The sequence below is a fragment of the Dendrobates tinctorius genome, unplaced genomic scaffold (genome assembly GCF_039654945.1).
Source record: "Dendrobates tinctorius isolate UK_male_01 unplaced genomic scaffold, ASM3965494v1 ptg000003l, whole genome shotgun sequence".
NCBI lineage: Eukaryota > Metazoa > Chordata > Amphibia > Anura > Dendrobatidae > Dendrobates > Dendrobates tinctorius.
Genome location: NW_027361671.1, coordinates 93,988,482 through 94,002,773, shown reverse-complemented (window position 1 = coordinate 94,002,773; position 14,292 = coordinate 93,988,482). Strand labels below are relative to the sequence as shown.

General features: G+C 43.1%; 1 protein-coding gene across 4 annotated transcripts in view; it reads left to right on the top strand.

Annotated features, from left to right (window-relative positions):
• Window positions 1–14,292, top strand: part of FBXW8 (F-box and WD repeat domain containing 8) — a 235,416-nt gene that overhangs the window by 123,696 nt on the left and 97,428 nt on the right. For all 4 annotated transcript variants that reach the window (XR_012227014.1, XM_073560929.1, XM_073560823.1 and 1 more), the window contains one exon: window positions 321–478. Coding sequence is in view for 3 of the 4 variants with exons in the window: in XM_073560929.1 (XP_073417030.1) it covers window positions 321–478 (158 nt within the window). In the remaining variant the exon portion in view is untranslated. The remainder of the gene's footprint in view (window positions 1–320; window positions 479–14,292) is intronic.

The following is a 14,292-nucleotide window of genomic DNA, read 5'->3' as shown; positions in this document are numbered from 1 at the left end:
CGCAGTGAGGTTTACTCAGTGGGAGTATTGTCTTATACCCACCACATAACACTGCAGGAGGACATACTGTTTCTTCTCCCTTTTTTTTCTTTCCCCCCATTTCTGAGCGCTGTTTGGAATATACTTTTTTGTCTTTTTTCTACATTATCTGACAGTAGATGGTTACCATCACCCAAACTTAGCAGCCAGAAACCAGCCAGGAGTTTGTCAAAGCACCAGTGGGCTTTTTATATATATTTTTATATTTCATTTTTTTACTACAGATACACTGTTTCATCACATATACATTTATTTATCTTTTTTAATTTTTTTTTTTATAGATACACCTCTGGAGATGTTCGTCTGTGGGATACTCGAACCTCAAGTCTTTCTGAATCTTTACTTAAAACTTCTCATGCAACTGATGATTCTGGGCCCAGTCGCTATGTATCATTCGTACAGATAAGCAAGTCTTTGGCTGTAGCAGCATATGACAATGGTAAGATATTGTCAAGCTTTTTTTTCCCATAGAGACCTAAGTAATTTGTATTTGAAATTTCAGGATCTGTATCTTTTAGACTGTAAGCTACACTCCCATATTGACCACATTCCAGTCTTGGACACCAGAAAATCGAAAGAAAATCTTCATACCAATTGAAACGTGCAATGCTTGCTGCCATAAATGATCAGTTCACTGAATAGCCAGCTTCACCAATTCCTGGTACGTGACCAGGAACTACAGCAGCAGTTGGTAGCCACATCGACTAACACTGATGAATCACAGGCAAAAAAGACCATTGTCCTCTTTTTCTGTGAAGAGGCAATTTGCACATTGTTTATTGAAATTAAAGTGACTCCCCACACAGCTCTGAAAAGTGACTCAACATTTGTCATGTACAGTCAGTCACCCTACCTGGTGTCCTGTCTTTGCCTTCTGCTGCCATCTCTGCTGAGGCTGTCAAGGCTCTTGCGGTTAGGAGGGGCGATGCTGACCTGCCTCCTGTTCTGGCAGAATGTACATTTCTGGCTTAACTATCGGACCTTGACTAGATTCTTATGGGTGGTCTCTAGTTGTACCATCTTACCTTGGGTTGTCATGTCACATTCCTGGAAGGTTCAGTTGTAAATGTTTTTCATTATTTCCGTTTTATTCGTTTCATTCTGATGACTGAAGTTTAAAGGGTCTGTCACACTAAGGGATATCGCTGTGTGTGATACTTACCTACGACCCACTCCCCCGCTGGTTATCGCTGATCGCGCGAGAACGTCCTGGACTGTTTCTCGCAGTCAGCTTCCTGATGGGCTTCCTGTGGAGAGACGAGCGTGGAGCCGGGCAGGAAGACGCAGGATCGCCTAGTGTGACAGGTAAGTAACGACCCCCGACCGCTGCTATGTCGCTGTGAGATCTGCCTGTGTTGCAGCTCACTAGCGACCACTTAGCGATGTACCAGCGATCCTGACCGCGTCATATCACTGGTCGGGATCGCTGGTGCATCGCTAAAGGTGACAGTACCTTTAGGCAAATGTTGACAAACTCCTTCAGATAATTCACTATTACATACCTGCCAGGGTACATGCAGTGAAGAGCAAAAGGGTAGCAACAATGTTTTGAACTTTTGTCTTTCAGGCTCCATATCTCATTATCCACTACAGCTTTGACTGTGAGACTACCATCATTTTATAGACAATCATCTTGGCTATCTCATACATAAATTTGACTTGCAGCTATTTAGCATATGGTTAGTTATGCAGATTCTTGTCATGTCACTGCATTGTTACTGTTTTGCTCCTGGTAGTGGATAAATATTTTTCTTCCTGAATACTACAAAGCCCAACCTGTTCTCACTTTCCATAATAGCTCAGTGTATTATTAGGTTGATTCCCAAGTGAAAGGTCATTGGTTCGAATTGATGAACAACCATAAAGACTATTTGCCAAGAAAAAAGAAACAGCATCATCCAGCTCATCGATAGCGGTCTCTTTGCCAAGAAAATTGTTAAACTGCATCATGTGAGTGCCAGGACAGTTGGAAGAACACAAAATGAAGTTTGTCCACCCATGTGGTTAATGGTTACCGTATTTTTCGCTTTATAAGACGCTCCGGATTATAAGACGCACCCCAAATTTTGAGGAGAAAAATAGGAAAAAAACTTTATTTTTAATAAAATGGTGGTGCATCTTATAATCCATGCATCTTATTGCTTTCCAGGGGTGGTGATGGAGGAGGCCGGAGTGGAACATTGCTGCTGGGATGAGGGGGTGTTTTGATGTGCAGCGTGCCGCTGCCGGTTACTGCCGCCGCCCTCTGTCCCCTGATGCTTGCCACCACCGCCACGCTCTGTCCCCCGGTGCCTGCTTGCCACCACCGCCGCACTCTGTCCCCCAGTGCTTGCCACCACCGCCACGCTGTCCCCCGGTGCCTGCTTGCCACCACCGCCGCGCTCTCCCCCGGTTCTTACCGCCACCACCGCGCTCTGTCCCCCGGTTCTTACCGCCACGCTCCTATCCCCCGGTGTTTGCCGCCATCGCCGCGCTCTGTCCCGTTCTGAGGGTACTTGCCGCGGCACTCTGTGCCCTGATGCTGCCGCTGCGCTGTCCGCCACCGCCGCGCTCCTGTCCCCCGGTGGTTTCTTCCGCCCCACCGCCGCCGCCGCGCTCTGTCCCGTTCAGCGTGGGGGGTCTCTGTCGCTCCATGCCTGCTTTCTTCCTGGAAAATGGCCGCCGCGCATGCGCAGACGGACATCTCGGCACTGAAATCTCGGGAGATGAGGTTTCAGCGCTGAAATCTCATCTCCCGAGATTTCAGTGCCGAGATGTCCGTCTGCGCATGCGCGGCGGCCATTTTCCAGGAAGAAAGCAGGCATGGAGCGACAGAGACCCCCCACGCTGAACGGGACAGAGCACGGCGGCGGCGGTGGGGCGGAAGAAACCACCGGGGGACAGGAGCGCGGCGGTGGCGGACAGCGCAGCGGCAGCATCAGGGCACAGAGTGCCGCGGCAAGTACCCTCAGTGGCAGCGCAAATGTATATCCTCTTTGTAAGACGCACCCCCTTTTTCCCCTCAATTTTGGGGGAAAAAAAGTGCGTCTTACAAAGCGGAAAATACGGTATGTGTTAATATGCACTCACATTGTGCATACACATTAACTTACTTTCTCAGTTCAGACTCCAGTTTTTTATTCATTCCATTGTGCATTCTGTGCATATATGGGTGTGTCCGCCCTCTTTCTGAGCTGGAAAAGCCATCCTGTCTGGACTATGCTTTTACTAGTGGTTCAGCCGCTCGATCCTTGTTCACATTCACGTCACTTGGCAAGTGAAAAGGTTTTAAATACTAGAGTAGGACCGTCCCACAAGGGTTGCCGTGACGTGGCGGGATGGTTTGTACATTATTTTGAGCAAAATTATGTTTACTAAATACCCTTATTATTATTATTACCTTTATGCATTATTTGCAGTTTATTTTTTACTTTTTAGTTCAGGATATTTGTGTTTTTTGCTTTTTGTTTTCCAAGATGAGTTACTTTGTACACTCAAGTACTATGTGTATAAAAAGGACGACATAGTGTTCCAACAGGACAAAAGCACAAAGCATATGTCAAGATTGGTGAAGAAATGATTCAATGACAATGGAGTAGAGGCCTTGGATTGGCCCCCACGGTCCCCAGACCTCAACCCAATCAAACACTTGTGGGTAGAGTTGAACAAGAAGCTATATACATACCCAAGTGAGTCGACCAGTATGCACCAACTTTGGGAATGTGCAGAAGAAACCTGAGATCAAATTTCGATCAACACGTTTGAATCTGATGGAGAGCATGCCCAGAAGGATTGAGGCAATGTTGAAAACTAAAGGTGGATTAACAAAATACTAACAAAAGAATAAAAATTTAAATCTTTTGGAGCAAAACAGTAACAATGCAGTGATATGACAAGAATATGCATAACTAATCATATGCTAATTAGTTGCAAGTCAAATTTAAGTATGAGATATCCAAGATGATTGTCTATAAAATGATGGCATTCTCAAGTTCAAAGCAGAACTGGACAATGAGATATGGAGCCAAAAACATTGTTACCCTTTTACGCTTCACTATATTAAATACTTGGCAAACTTGCTCTTTTGTTTTCTGATCTTCTTGTCACCATTATACATTCACTTCACTTTCACTTCAGTGGAATAATTGCATTTACATGACAGCCCTAAAAGTAAAAGCCTGCCATATATGAAAACTGTTCATTCAGATTAGAAATCTGCATAAGGCTGAAGGTTATGTTTGCAGTATCTCAACAGCTACAAAAAACCATAGATTTCAGACCTGATTATGCGATATGACAGTGGTACATTTTACCTGTATGCTTTAGACTCTGTTAACACTACCATTCTGAGGTCAGGGTTTGCATTGGATTTTAAACACCAAGAATTTCACAGTCTGCATGATACTGGTAAACCTAATGGACGCTTTAAAGTCAATGTGACTATTCGGAGTTCATAGGCCTTGTTTTGGAAACAGAACGGGTATAACTTTTATGTTACTGTTATGAATAGACACCATGACACTAGTGTGAATAAAGCATTAAAAGGGTTTTTCTTATTCGTAAATGGATAAAATTGCAAAGTGCTTTTAAAAAGGCAAATTTGCAATTTACTTCTAATTAAAAATTCCTCTCCATTCTCACGAACAGAGTCATTTTTAAGTTTATAGTCATCTGCTCTTAGACAGAGGTTGCTGTTGTGAATTCTCTTTCTGGGCTCCCTCTGGTGGTTACTGGAGGTAGTGGAGCTGGTCAGACTGACAGAGGCTTGCCACCTGATAATGATAATGACGATTGGAGATCTGGGGTTTCTGACTGGAGTATTTAAGACAGCTGACTTCCTTCAATCCCTGCTGGTGATTTTTCTTCCTGTGCCTTCTGAGGTCTGATGTCTCCTGCTCTGTTCCTGCATGGTTCAGCTAAGTGGTTCATTTGCTAATCTTTTTGCATTTGATCTGGTTTTGTCTATCTCTGCCTCTGCTTTGTGCAGGTCAGCTTGCTCTTGCTGGGGCTGTGCTGGATCACCGCCGATATGTTACTGCTTGTGTCAGTTTGTTCTGTCTCCTGTTCTATTGGGCTCTTTTTGCTTTGCTTTCAGTATATACCAGAGTGCTGATATAGTGGGGGCGAAGTCTTGTGACTTCAGTGTTTTTTTGAGCATCAGACGGGTTGGCTTTTTCAGGGTTTTTTGCGTGATTGCAGACGGTGTCTTTCCTTTCCTGTCCTGTCTAGTCAGTCTGGGCCCCATCATTTGCTCAGTCTATTTTTCTGCCTGCGTTTGTGTTTTCATCTTGTCTCACCGACAATATATGTTTGGGGGCTATCTATTCCTTTGGGGTCTGCTCCGGGGCAGTTTAGATTTCACCTTTCTTGCTTTAGGCTGAGTTAGCTCTCCGGCTGTTCCGAGGCATCTAGGGCATCGTAGGTACGCTCCACGGCTACTGCTAGTTGTGTGGATAGGATCAGGGGTCTGCAATCCGCTTAGTTACCAACCTCTCTGGTTTTCTGGTGGCTTAGCCTGGTCCTGCTGTCCTCCTCCATGACCCATTCACAACAGGTTGCCTGTAACCTAGACAATGTGAGGTGGCTGGTTTCCCATCAAATACCTGAAGCACGTGTCACGCTGTGTGAAGGATAAGTAAGTGCATAACAACAGGAATAGGGAAGGGGGAGCCAAAACACTAGGGAAGGGGGAGTGGAGACCCCAAGGCAGATATAAAATCACCCAGTGTGCCCTAAACGTCCCTATATAGGTTCTGCACCTTTCGCCGAGCAGAAACCTAATCCCTGCCTGACCCTAGCGATAGGCCCTATATAGGGAGGGGACAGGGTGTGCGCTATTCAGTCCCCACTAATGCTAAAGACAGAGCGAAGATGGATGGGGGGTAAACACTTTGCTTGAGAAGACAACCGAGATGTCATGCCACCAATCCTCCAAGGGTCCTCAGGGAAGACACTAACTGACTGCTAGAGATTCAACAAGACTGAGGCAAGTATGAGCTAACACCCCCCCATGCTGCAGCAATTGAATGTATTTAAATCTTCAGCACACGTGTGTGATTAGCAGCAGAGGTTGGAGGTAACTATTAGGTCCTAGATGGAGAAGGATATCGCTCCATAGCAGAGATGCAAAAATCAAGAAGGTTCTTGAGTTAAATGCAAAGACCTTCTACAGCCGGATCCAGGATGACCGTCTGTCACACCTGACACACCCGTTACAGCAGGTTTACATCACACCTGATGAAGCATTTGTAAAATGCGTGTTGTGTTTTTTTTTGGTGGGTGAGTTTATTACTACTTCTCTGGCACTACTACTGATACTATTTGTACCTTAAGTGTCCGTCTTTTCAGGGAATAATATTTTGGCAATCCAAGCCAGGCAATATACCATGTATACTTGTTATTGTGCTTTCTTATTAACCTTCATGATACTTTCTTAAAGGGAACTTGTCATGTCAAAAAGTGCTATTAACATGCAGATATAGGGTTAATATGCAGGTTAATCGTGTTGTAAAATTGTGTGACCACCACATTGAAAGCTCTGCTGCCTGGCGGCATTAAACTTTATTCCTCAAGGCAACCTTCAGCTTTTAGTCATAGAGGTGCAGCTTCAGTCACTGCTTAGTACACAATGAGTGGCTGTAACCGTGCCCCCGTACTGACTGACAGCCGTCTCTACAGTTCATTAGTACCGAGGAGACTGTCAGTCAGTGCCAAGGTATGGTCATAGCCTCCACTCATTGTGTACTGAGCAGTGACTGAAGCCGCACCTCTATGACTGAAAGCTGGAGGCTGACAGGAGGAATAAAGTTATTTCCTCCTGGCAGCTGGGCTGTCATGACGGCGGCTTTAAAGCACTATTAACTTGCAGATTGACCCTATATCTGCAGGTTAATAGTGTTTTTTTACATGACAGGTTCCCCTTAAGCATGTATACTTTTTTTGATATACCGCTTCTTTGCAGCGACTGGGGCCATTTTATTATATGGGTCTCCCTGAATGGATCACCCATCAATATGTTCTTGCGTCTGTTGTGTTGGATATATTTCTACCGTTTAACCTGCCCTTATTAAAAGCTAATGTTTTACCCCTTTACATTACTCTGTTTTCTGCATATGTTTTTTTAGCTTTGTTGGTTCTTCATTAATATGGAGTGGCGGATTTGAAGCGAGGACACAAAAGAATTGGCGCAAATGACCCAATTTTTGATAAATGTGGGCTTTTGTGTATCTCATCAGATCTTAGAAGTAGACATTTAGAAACATCTGATTAACAGCGCTGTTCCAGACAGGTTAGTGTTCCTGTACTGTTCACCTGCAAGGACAGCACCGTGTCAGTCAGTAAAATGGTTTCAGGGACCTTTTTCATCTTCTGCTCGTCCTTTACAAGTATCAACTTAAAACTGTTTCATGTATTTAATCCGAAGAGGTTAATTTTATAGTGGGATGAAGGTCTTTTAGAGAGGACAATAAAACAGCTGTGTCTTGCTTTGCGCTATGCACACAAGAACACTCTTTTTACCCTGAGTGGCCACGTTGGCTGCCATGTCTATTTTTTTTCATGTGCTTTAGAAAAGCACACAAGCACAGCACCCATTAAACTCGTTTTCAATTCTTCTGAGGCTTAGAGCTTCGAGGCTGTGTGGTGCCAGGTACGATCAGCCGCCAACATTGTCTTGTAATAAATGGCAAAATGTTAACCCTGTCAATATTTCCAACTGGGCCACTTTCATACCCTCTTTAATCCAATTGAAGAATAAATATGGACCATCGTTGTGACTCTCTACTATAGGGAATGACTAAAACCCATCGATTCAGTTCTCGACTATAGATATATTGTAGTAGCACTAGATATATTCTGCGGTGCATCAATTAGTTCTGGATAAGCAATTATTTAGCTATGATAGAGTTTTGCTCAAAGTTGCACTATTTTATTACTTATCTTTTTTATGAAAATAATTAAAAAATGATCAAAAAAGCACTGGTCCTACATCATTGTGTTACTCGTATTTATTTTTCCTTAGGAAATCCGTTCACCTGTTCGGTCTCTGACACTTGTAGTCACTTTTGTTGCTTTGTTTCGCTTTTTTATGGGAATATGCCTTTATTCACCCCAGATAATATAATTTAAATATACTTAATAGCTGCTTTGATTGAGGCTCGTAATGTGGGCAGGAAGCAGGAGGGAGGAGGTGGATGGAAGCGTCCGTCGTGCCAGGTAATGAGCAGATGCTGCTAATGCAGGGACCGGTAGGGTGATGCCAAGACCCCATCTGCTGCCAGGCTTGGCTCTGTTTGGCTGCTGGCCACATCAGAGGGAACTAAAGCAGCCTGTAGCTTTCATACATCACACCTCATTCCATGTGTCGCAGATTGGATATGAAGGGGGACATGGCCCCTTTCAAAACTTTTCTCTGTACGCGGCTATGTTACCAGAGTACCACCACAGGCTTCCAACACTGAATACGACAGCTCTTGAGCAACACAGTCCAATATTTGTGGCGCCTTCTGTTCCTCTGGCTTAATCTATTGCAAAGTATCCCTAGAAGTGCACAATGCGAATTAACGAGAGTCTGACATGTCCGCTGCACCATGGACACCATTTCCGGTAAAATAGTATTATATTTGTAAAATTTCATGACTCGTTCCCCATCGAATATCTCTTATTGGGCACGTATTGAACTTTGCTCCAGACATTTTAGTTTACAACAGAAAAAAAATAATCTTCAGAACGATCCATCACCAATATCCTCACCCTGCTTAAAGTTCACCGTTAGGAAAAAAAAAATCTTTATGGATCGGGTAGAGATGCCAGCTGCTTCTCCCTAAGGAGAGCAATAATGAAACAGTAAGCAGCGCAAATGGTACCTAATGAGTTTAAGCTGATTTATGCTTGCTTTCAAAAAGTGCTGTTTGATGTCTCGAAGTGCTACTGCTGTGAAGTAATGCGGACCATCCACGCCTCCCCCGCCAACCTAATGGGTCTTGGGTAGAAGATTTATAGCAATCGGCCTGGGAGCGACAAACGTAATGGAGGCCATTTGCTTTTATTATTAGCAATGCATATTTAAATTAATCTGCTATTTACCTAAACAATTAGCCGCCTCGTATCGAGAGCACAAAGCCAAAGCTGCAATTAGTCCTCCGTCTAAAGATGAGCCCCAAGTCTAAAGTGTCCCCAAGGAGATTTGACGCTTTCAGCAGAACTGATCCTGGATAACTTCTTCGCAAAATTGTAATTGCATTAATTGCTTAAAAGGTAAATAATTGTCTAACTGGTTTCTGAAAAGATCGAGGTCCTATTTAAACCTCTCCATTAATTAAGTTGGTATGTAATGAGATTTTTACAGTTATTATGCTTTTTTAAGTTCTCATTTGCCACATTTTAAAGGTATAGCTCGGGAAAGAATGATTTATGTCCTTCTTATGTCAGGGCGGAGAGGGCTGGAGAGTAACATTTGTAACATGTTTCTGGTTGGGGAGAATTGATGGAGTCCGATTTGTGCAAAGTTGGCTGACGGGGAACATAGACCAACTGTGTTTTATGTTCCTTTTTATTCCATTTTCTTTCTTTTATGGGTTCAGTAAAATGCCAATATTTCTTCTATATTTTTTAGATGTCATATTGCGCTGTAATGTCCTTTTAAAAGTTGTTTAAAATGATGCACTAATTAGCAATGCTCATATTTTTTTGTTTGAAAATGGATATGTAAGCGTCACAATAATAAAAAATACCGCTATAACCATATATTGTATGTCCAATAATGCATACAAAGAGGCCATTTCTTTACACATACAAGAAATGAAATTCAGTTCATTTACCATTATTATGTTTTATTAAAGATCTTGACGTGATGCAAGTCCATAGACTGCAGGGTAAAATGTCATATATTACGGTACATGTTACCGAATGTTATAGAGAAGTTGTGTATAGTGGCGTAACAAGTGATTAATTTGACAATTGCTGTTTCTATCAGCTTTCTGTCTTGTTCTCATGGATCAGATTTTTCTTTTTTATTACTTTTTTCCTGCAGTATAGTAAGTGGAAAAATGATGGACTTATTATAACTGAAAGGAACATTAAAGGAAAGATATCATCAGAAAATTATCTTTTGATTATAAATCAAGTTTTTGGATTACTTGTATTTTTTTAAAAAAAACTTTTGCAAAATGTTTTTGTTTCTTTTTACATATTGCAATCTTTAATAAAAATTAGAACTTTTACAATTTTCACACTGGCCACTGGGGCTTTAACTCTTATGTTTCAGGAAACAATACATGTACATAGCCCCAATGGTAAGAACTTAAGTATAAGTATCTAATAGTTCTGTGCAAAGCTCATTGTAAAGGGAGGGGGAGTTGTAATATCACCTAGTATTAATGGTGGATCCCTGGTTATCAGCTGTGTATTGTAATCGTGCCTCTGGTGATAAGAAAACTTCTGTAAACTATTCCTGAAAGAACAGGAAGTATGAGTATAATAGCTCTAGTGGTCAGTGTGAAAATTGCAAGATTACTAATTAAAGGCCTAAATAAAAAAATATGTAAAAAAAAGTAAAGCAAAAATCTGATTTAGTCAATAGGTCATTTTCTAATGATAGCTTCACTTTAAAGGACTTTCCACTGACAAGCAAAAGGGTAACAATGTTTTGAACCTTTGACTTTCAGGCTCCTTGTCTCACTATTCTCTACTGCTTCAAATATGAGACTACCATCCTTTTATAGATAATTATCTTGGGTACATATGATTAGTTATGCAGATTGTCATATCCCTGCATTGTTACTGTTTTGGACCTAAAAATCTATTATTTTGTAAATCCACCTATGGAATTCAACACTGCCTGAACCTTTCTGGGCATGCTCTCAATCAGATTCAAACATGTCTCAGCCAAAATCTGATCTCTTCTAAACATTCCCAAAGTTGGTGCATACTGGTCGACTCACTTCGGTATGTACCGTATTTTTTGGATTATAAGACGCACTTTCCCCTCCCTCAAATTTTGGGGGAAAATGGGGGTGCGTCTTATAATTCGAATATACCTTACCGGCCGCGGTGGAGCAGGGTCCCAGAGTCGCTGCTGGAGGAGGCAAGAGTGGTGCACTGCTGCAGGCTTCGATGAGGGGGTTATTTGGAGATGCAAAACTGCGGGTGTTCGGTGGTGTTGGGGTTCCGCCTACATTTTGTGAAAGTCCGGAGCCCCGCACTTCCATGCTTTACATTGCGGTGGACTTCGGGAAAATGGCTGCCTGGGGCAGCGCATGCACAGGTGGAGATCTCGGCACCAAGATCTTGAGAGATGAGATCTCATTGCCAAGATCTCCATCTGCGCATGCGCCGTCCCCGGCGGCCACTTTCTCGGAGTCCACCGCAGTGTAAACCATGGAAATACGGGGGAGCCGGGCTGTCACAAAATGTCGGCGGAGCCTCCACACCACCGAACACCCGCAGCGTCGCACATTCGAACACCCCTTTCTCCCAGTCTGGCACCCGCAGCATCGCCTCACTCCTGCCTTCACCAGCAGCGACCCTGGGACCCCGCTTCACTGCAGCCACCACCCCCAGTAAGCAGTAAGACGCATGGCTTGTAAGAAGCACCGCCATTTTATATTTTCTCCTCAAAATTTGGGGTGCTTCTTATAATCCGCTGTGTCTTATAAACTGCAAAATACGATATAGTTTTTTTTCTTCACACTACCCACAAGTGTTCGATTAGGTTGAACTCTGGGGACTGTGGTGGCCAATCCAGCACCTCTATGATATTGTCATTAATCCATTTCTTCAGTAATGTCGATGTATGCTTCAGGTCATTGTCCTGCTGGACCACTATGTCATTGTTTTCATGCCCATAGTACTCGAGTGTAAGTAACTCATCTTGTAGGATACTCTCATATAGCTCAGCATTGAGACCACCATCGATTCTGGCCCAGTCTCCCAACACCTTTGGCTGTGAAACAAATGTTCTTTCAATTCCTCGATTCATTAGCCCCTTTTTCCAATGTTTTTTAAGACTCATCTGCACCCATCAGAGTCTAGTCTATTGACTTTCGTTTCATCCTTCCAAATCACCCGTTTCCAATCTTCTGCTTTCCACTTTTCATACTTTTTTTGCAAACTCAGGCTGACACTTCTTATGATGATATTGAAGTCGAGTCTTTTTCACTTTTTTTCGAGCCACCATTCCAAACTTGTGTAGCGTGAGTGCACGTTGCTTGCATGGAAGTCTGCGATCTCAATATTACGAAGCTTATGAGCCGTGTTTGTCACGCAAGAACTGGTAGACCTTGTGATGAGACAACTTTTGCTTGGACGTTCACCTCTTGGTTTTTGAGTGGATGCACGGACTTCATTTTGTATTCTTCCTACTGTCATGGAACTCACATGATGCAGTTTGGCAATTTTCTTGGCTGAGAGACCGCTAACGATGAGTTGAATGATGCGGATTCTCTTTTCTTGGGAAATCTTCATGGCTACTCCTCGATTTGAATCAGTGACCTTTCACTTGGGAATCAACCTAGTAGCACACTGAGCTATTAGGGAATGTGAAAATAGGTTTGTAATTTGTAGTATACAGAAATAAAAATATTTTTCCACCACCAGTAGCAAAACAGTAACAATGCAGTGACATGACAAGAATCTGCAAAACTATTCATCTGCTAAATACACTGCTCAAAAAAATAAAGGGAACACTACAATACCGCATCCTAGATATCAATGAATGAAATATTCCAGTTGCAAATCTTTATTCATTATATAGTGGAATGTGTTGAGAACAATAAAATATAAAAATGATCAGTGTAAATCAAAATTAATATAACATGGAGGTCTGGATTTGGAATAATACTCAAAATCAAAGTGGAAAAATCAAATTATATGCTGATCCAACTTCAGTAGAAATGCCTTTAGACAAGAAAATTATACTCAGTAGTGTGTGTGTGGCCTCCACGTGCCTGTATGACCTCCCTACAAAGCCTGGGCATTGTCCTGATGAGGCAGAGGATGTTCTCCTGAGGGATCTCTCCCCTGACCTGGATTAAAGCATCATACAACTCCTGGACAGTCTGGTGCAACGTGGCATTGGTGGATGGAATGAAACATGATGTCCCAGATGTGGTCAATTGGATTCAGGTCTGAGGAACGGGCAGGCCAGTCCATAGCATCAATACCTTCAGCCATATAAGGCCTAGCATTGTCATGCATCAGAAGGAACCCAGAGCCCAGTGCACCCGCATCTGGTCTCACAGTGGGTCTGAGGGTCTCTCCCCCGTACTTAATGGCAGTCAGGGTACCTCTGGCTAGCACATGGAGGGCTGTGTGGCCCTCCAAAAAATTGCCTCCATACACCATTACTGACCCACTGCCAAACTGGTCATGCTGGAGGATGTTGCAGGCAGAACATTCTCCATGGCGTCTCCAGCCTCTGTCACATGTGTTCAGTGCGAACCTGCTCTCATCCATGAAGAGCACAGGGTGCCAGTGTCGAATTTGCCAATTATGGTGTTCTCTTGCAAATGCAAATTGCTCTGCACGGTGTTGGGCTATAAGCTTGTGGACGTCGGGCCCTTATACCACTCTCATGGAGTTTGTAAAGTTTGAGCAGACACATGGATGTTAGTGACCTGATGGAGGTAATTTTGCAAGACTGCTCCTCCAGTTCCTCCTTGCACAAAGGAGGAGGTAGCGGTCCTGCTGCTGAGTTGTGGACCTCCTGCGGCCCCCCCACATCTCCTGGTGTACTGGCCTATCTCCTGGTATCTGCTCTATGCTCTGGACACTGTGCTGACAAACACAACTACCTTCTTGCCACAGCTCGCAGTGCCTCACACTGATGTGCCATCCTGGATGAGCTGCACTACATGAGCAAATTTTGTGGGTTGTAGACACTGCCTCATGCTACTGTACCTCTAGGAATGAAAGCAATGACAAAATGCAAAAGTGACCAAAACAACAGCCAAAAAGGATGAGAACAGAGAAATGGTCCTTCATAGGGGTTGCCTTGCTAACTGCCTATAATTTCTACCTGTTGTCTGTTTCATTTGCACAACAACAGGAGAAATTGATTCACAATTGGTGTTGCTTCATAACTGGACAGGTTGATTTCACAGAAGTATGATTGACTTGGAGTTACATTGTGTTGTTTAAGTGTTCCCTTTATTTTTTGGAGCAGTGTAGTTGCAAATCAAATTTCTGTATGAGATGGCTAAGATGATTTTCTATAAAATGAAGATAGTGGATGGCGAGATATGGAGCCTAAAAGTCAAAAGTTCAAAACATTGTTAC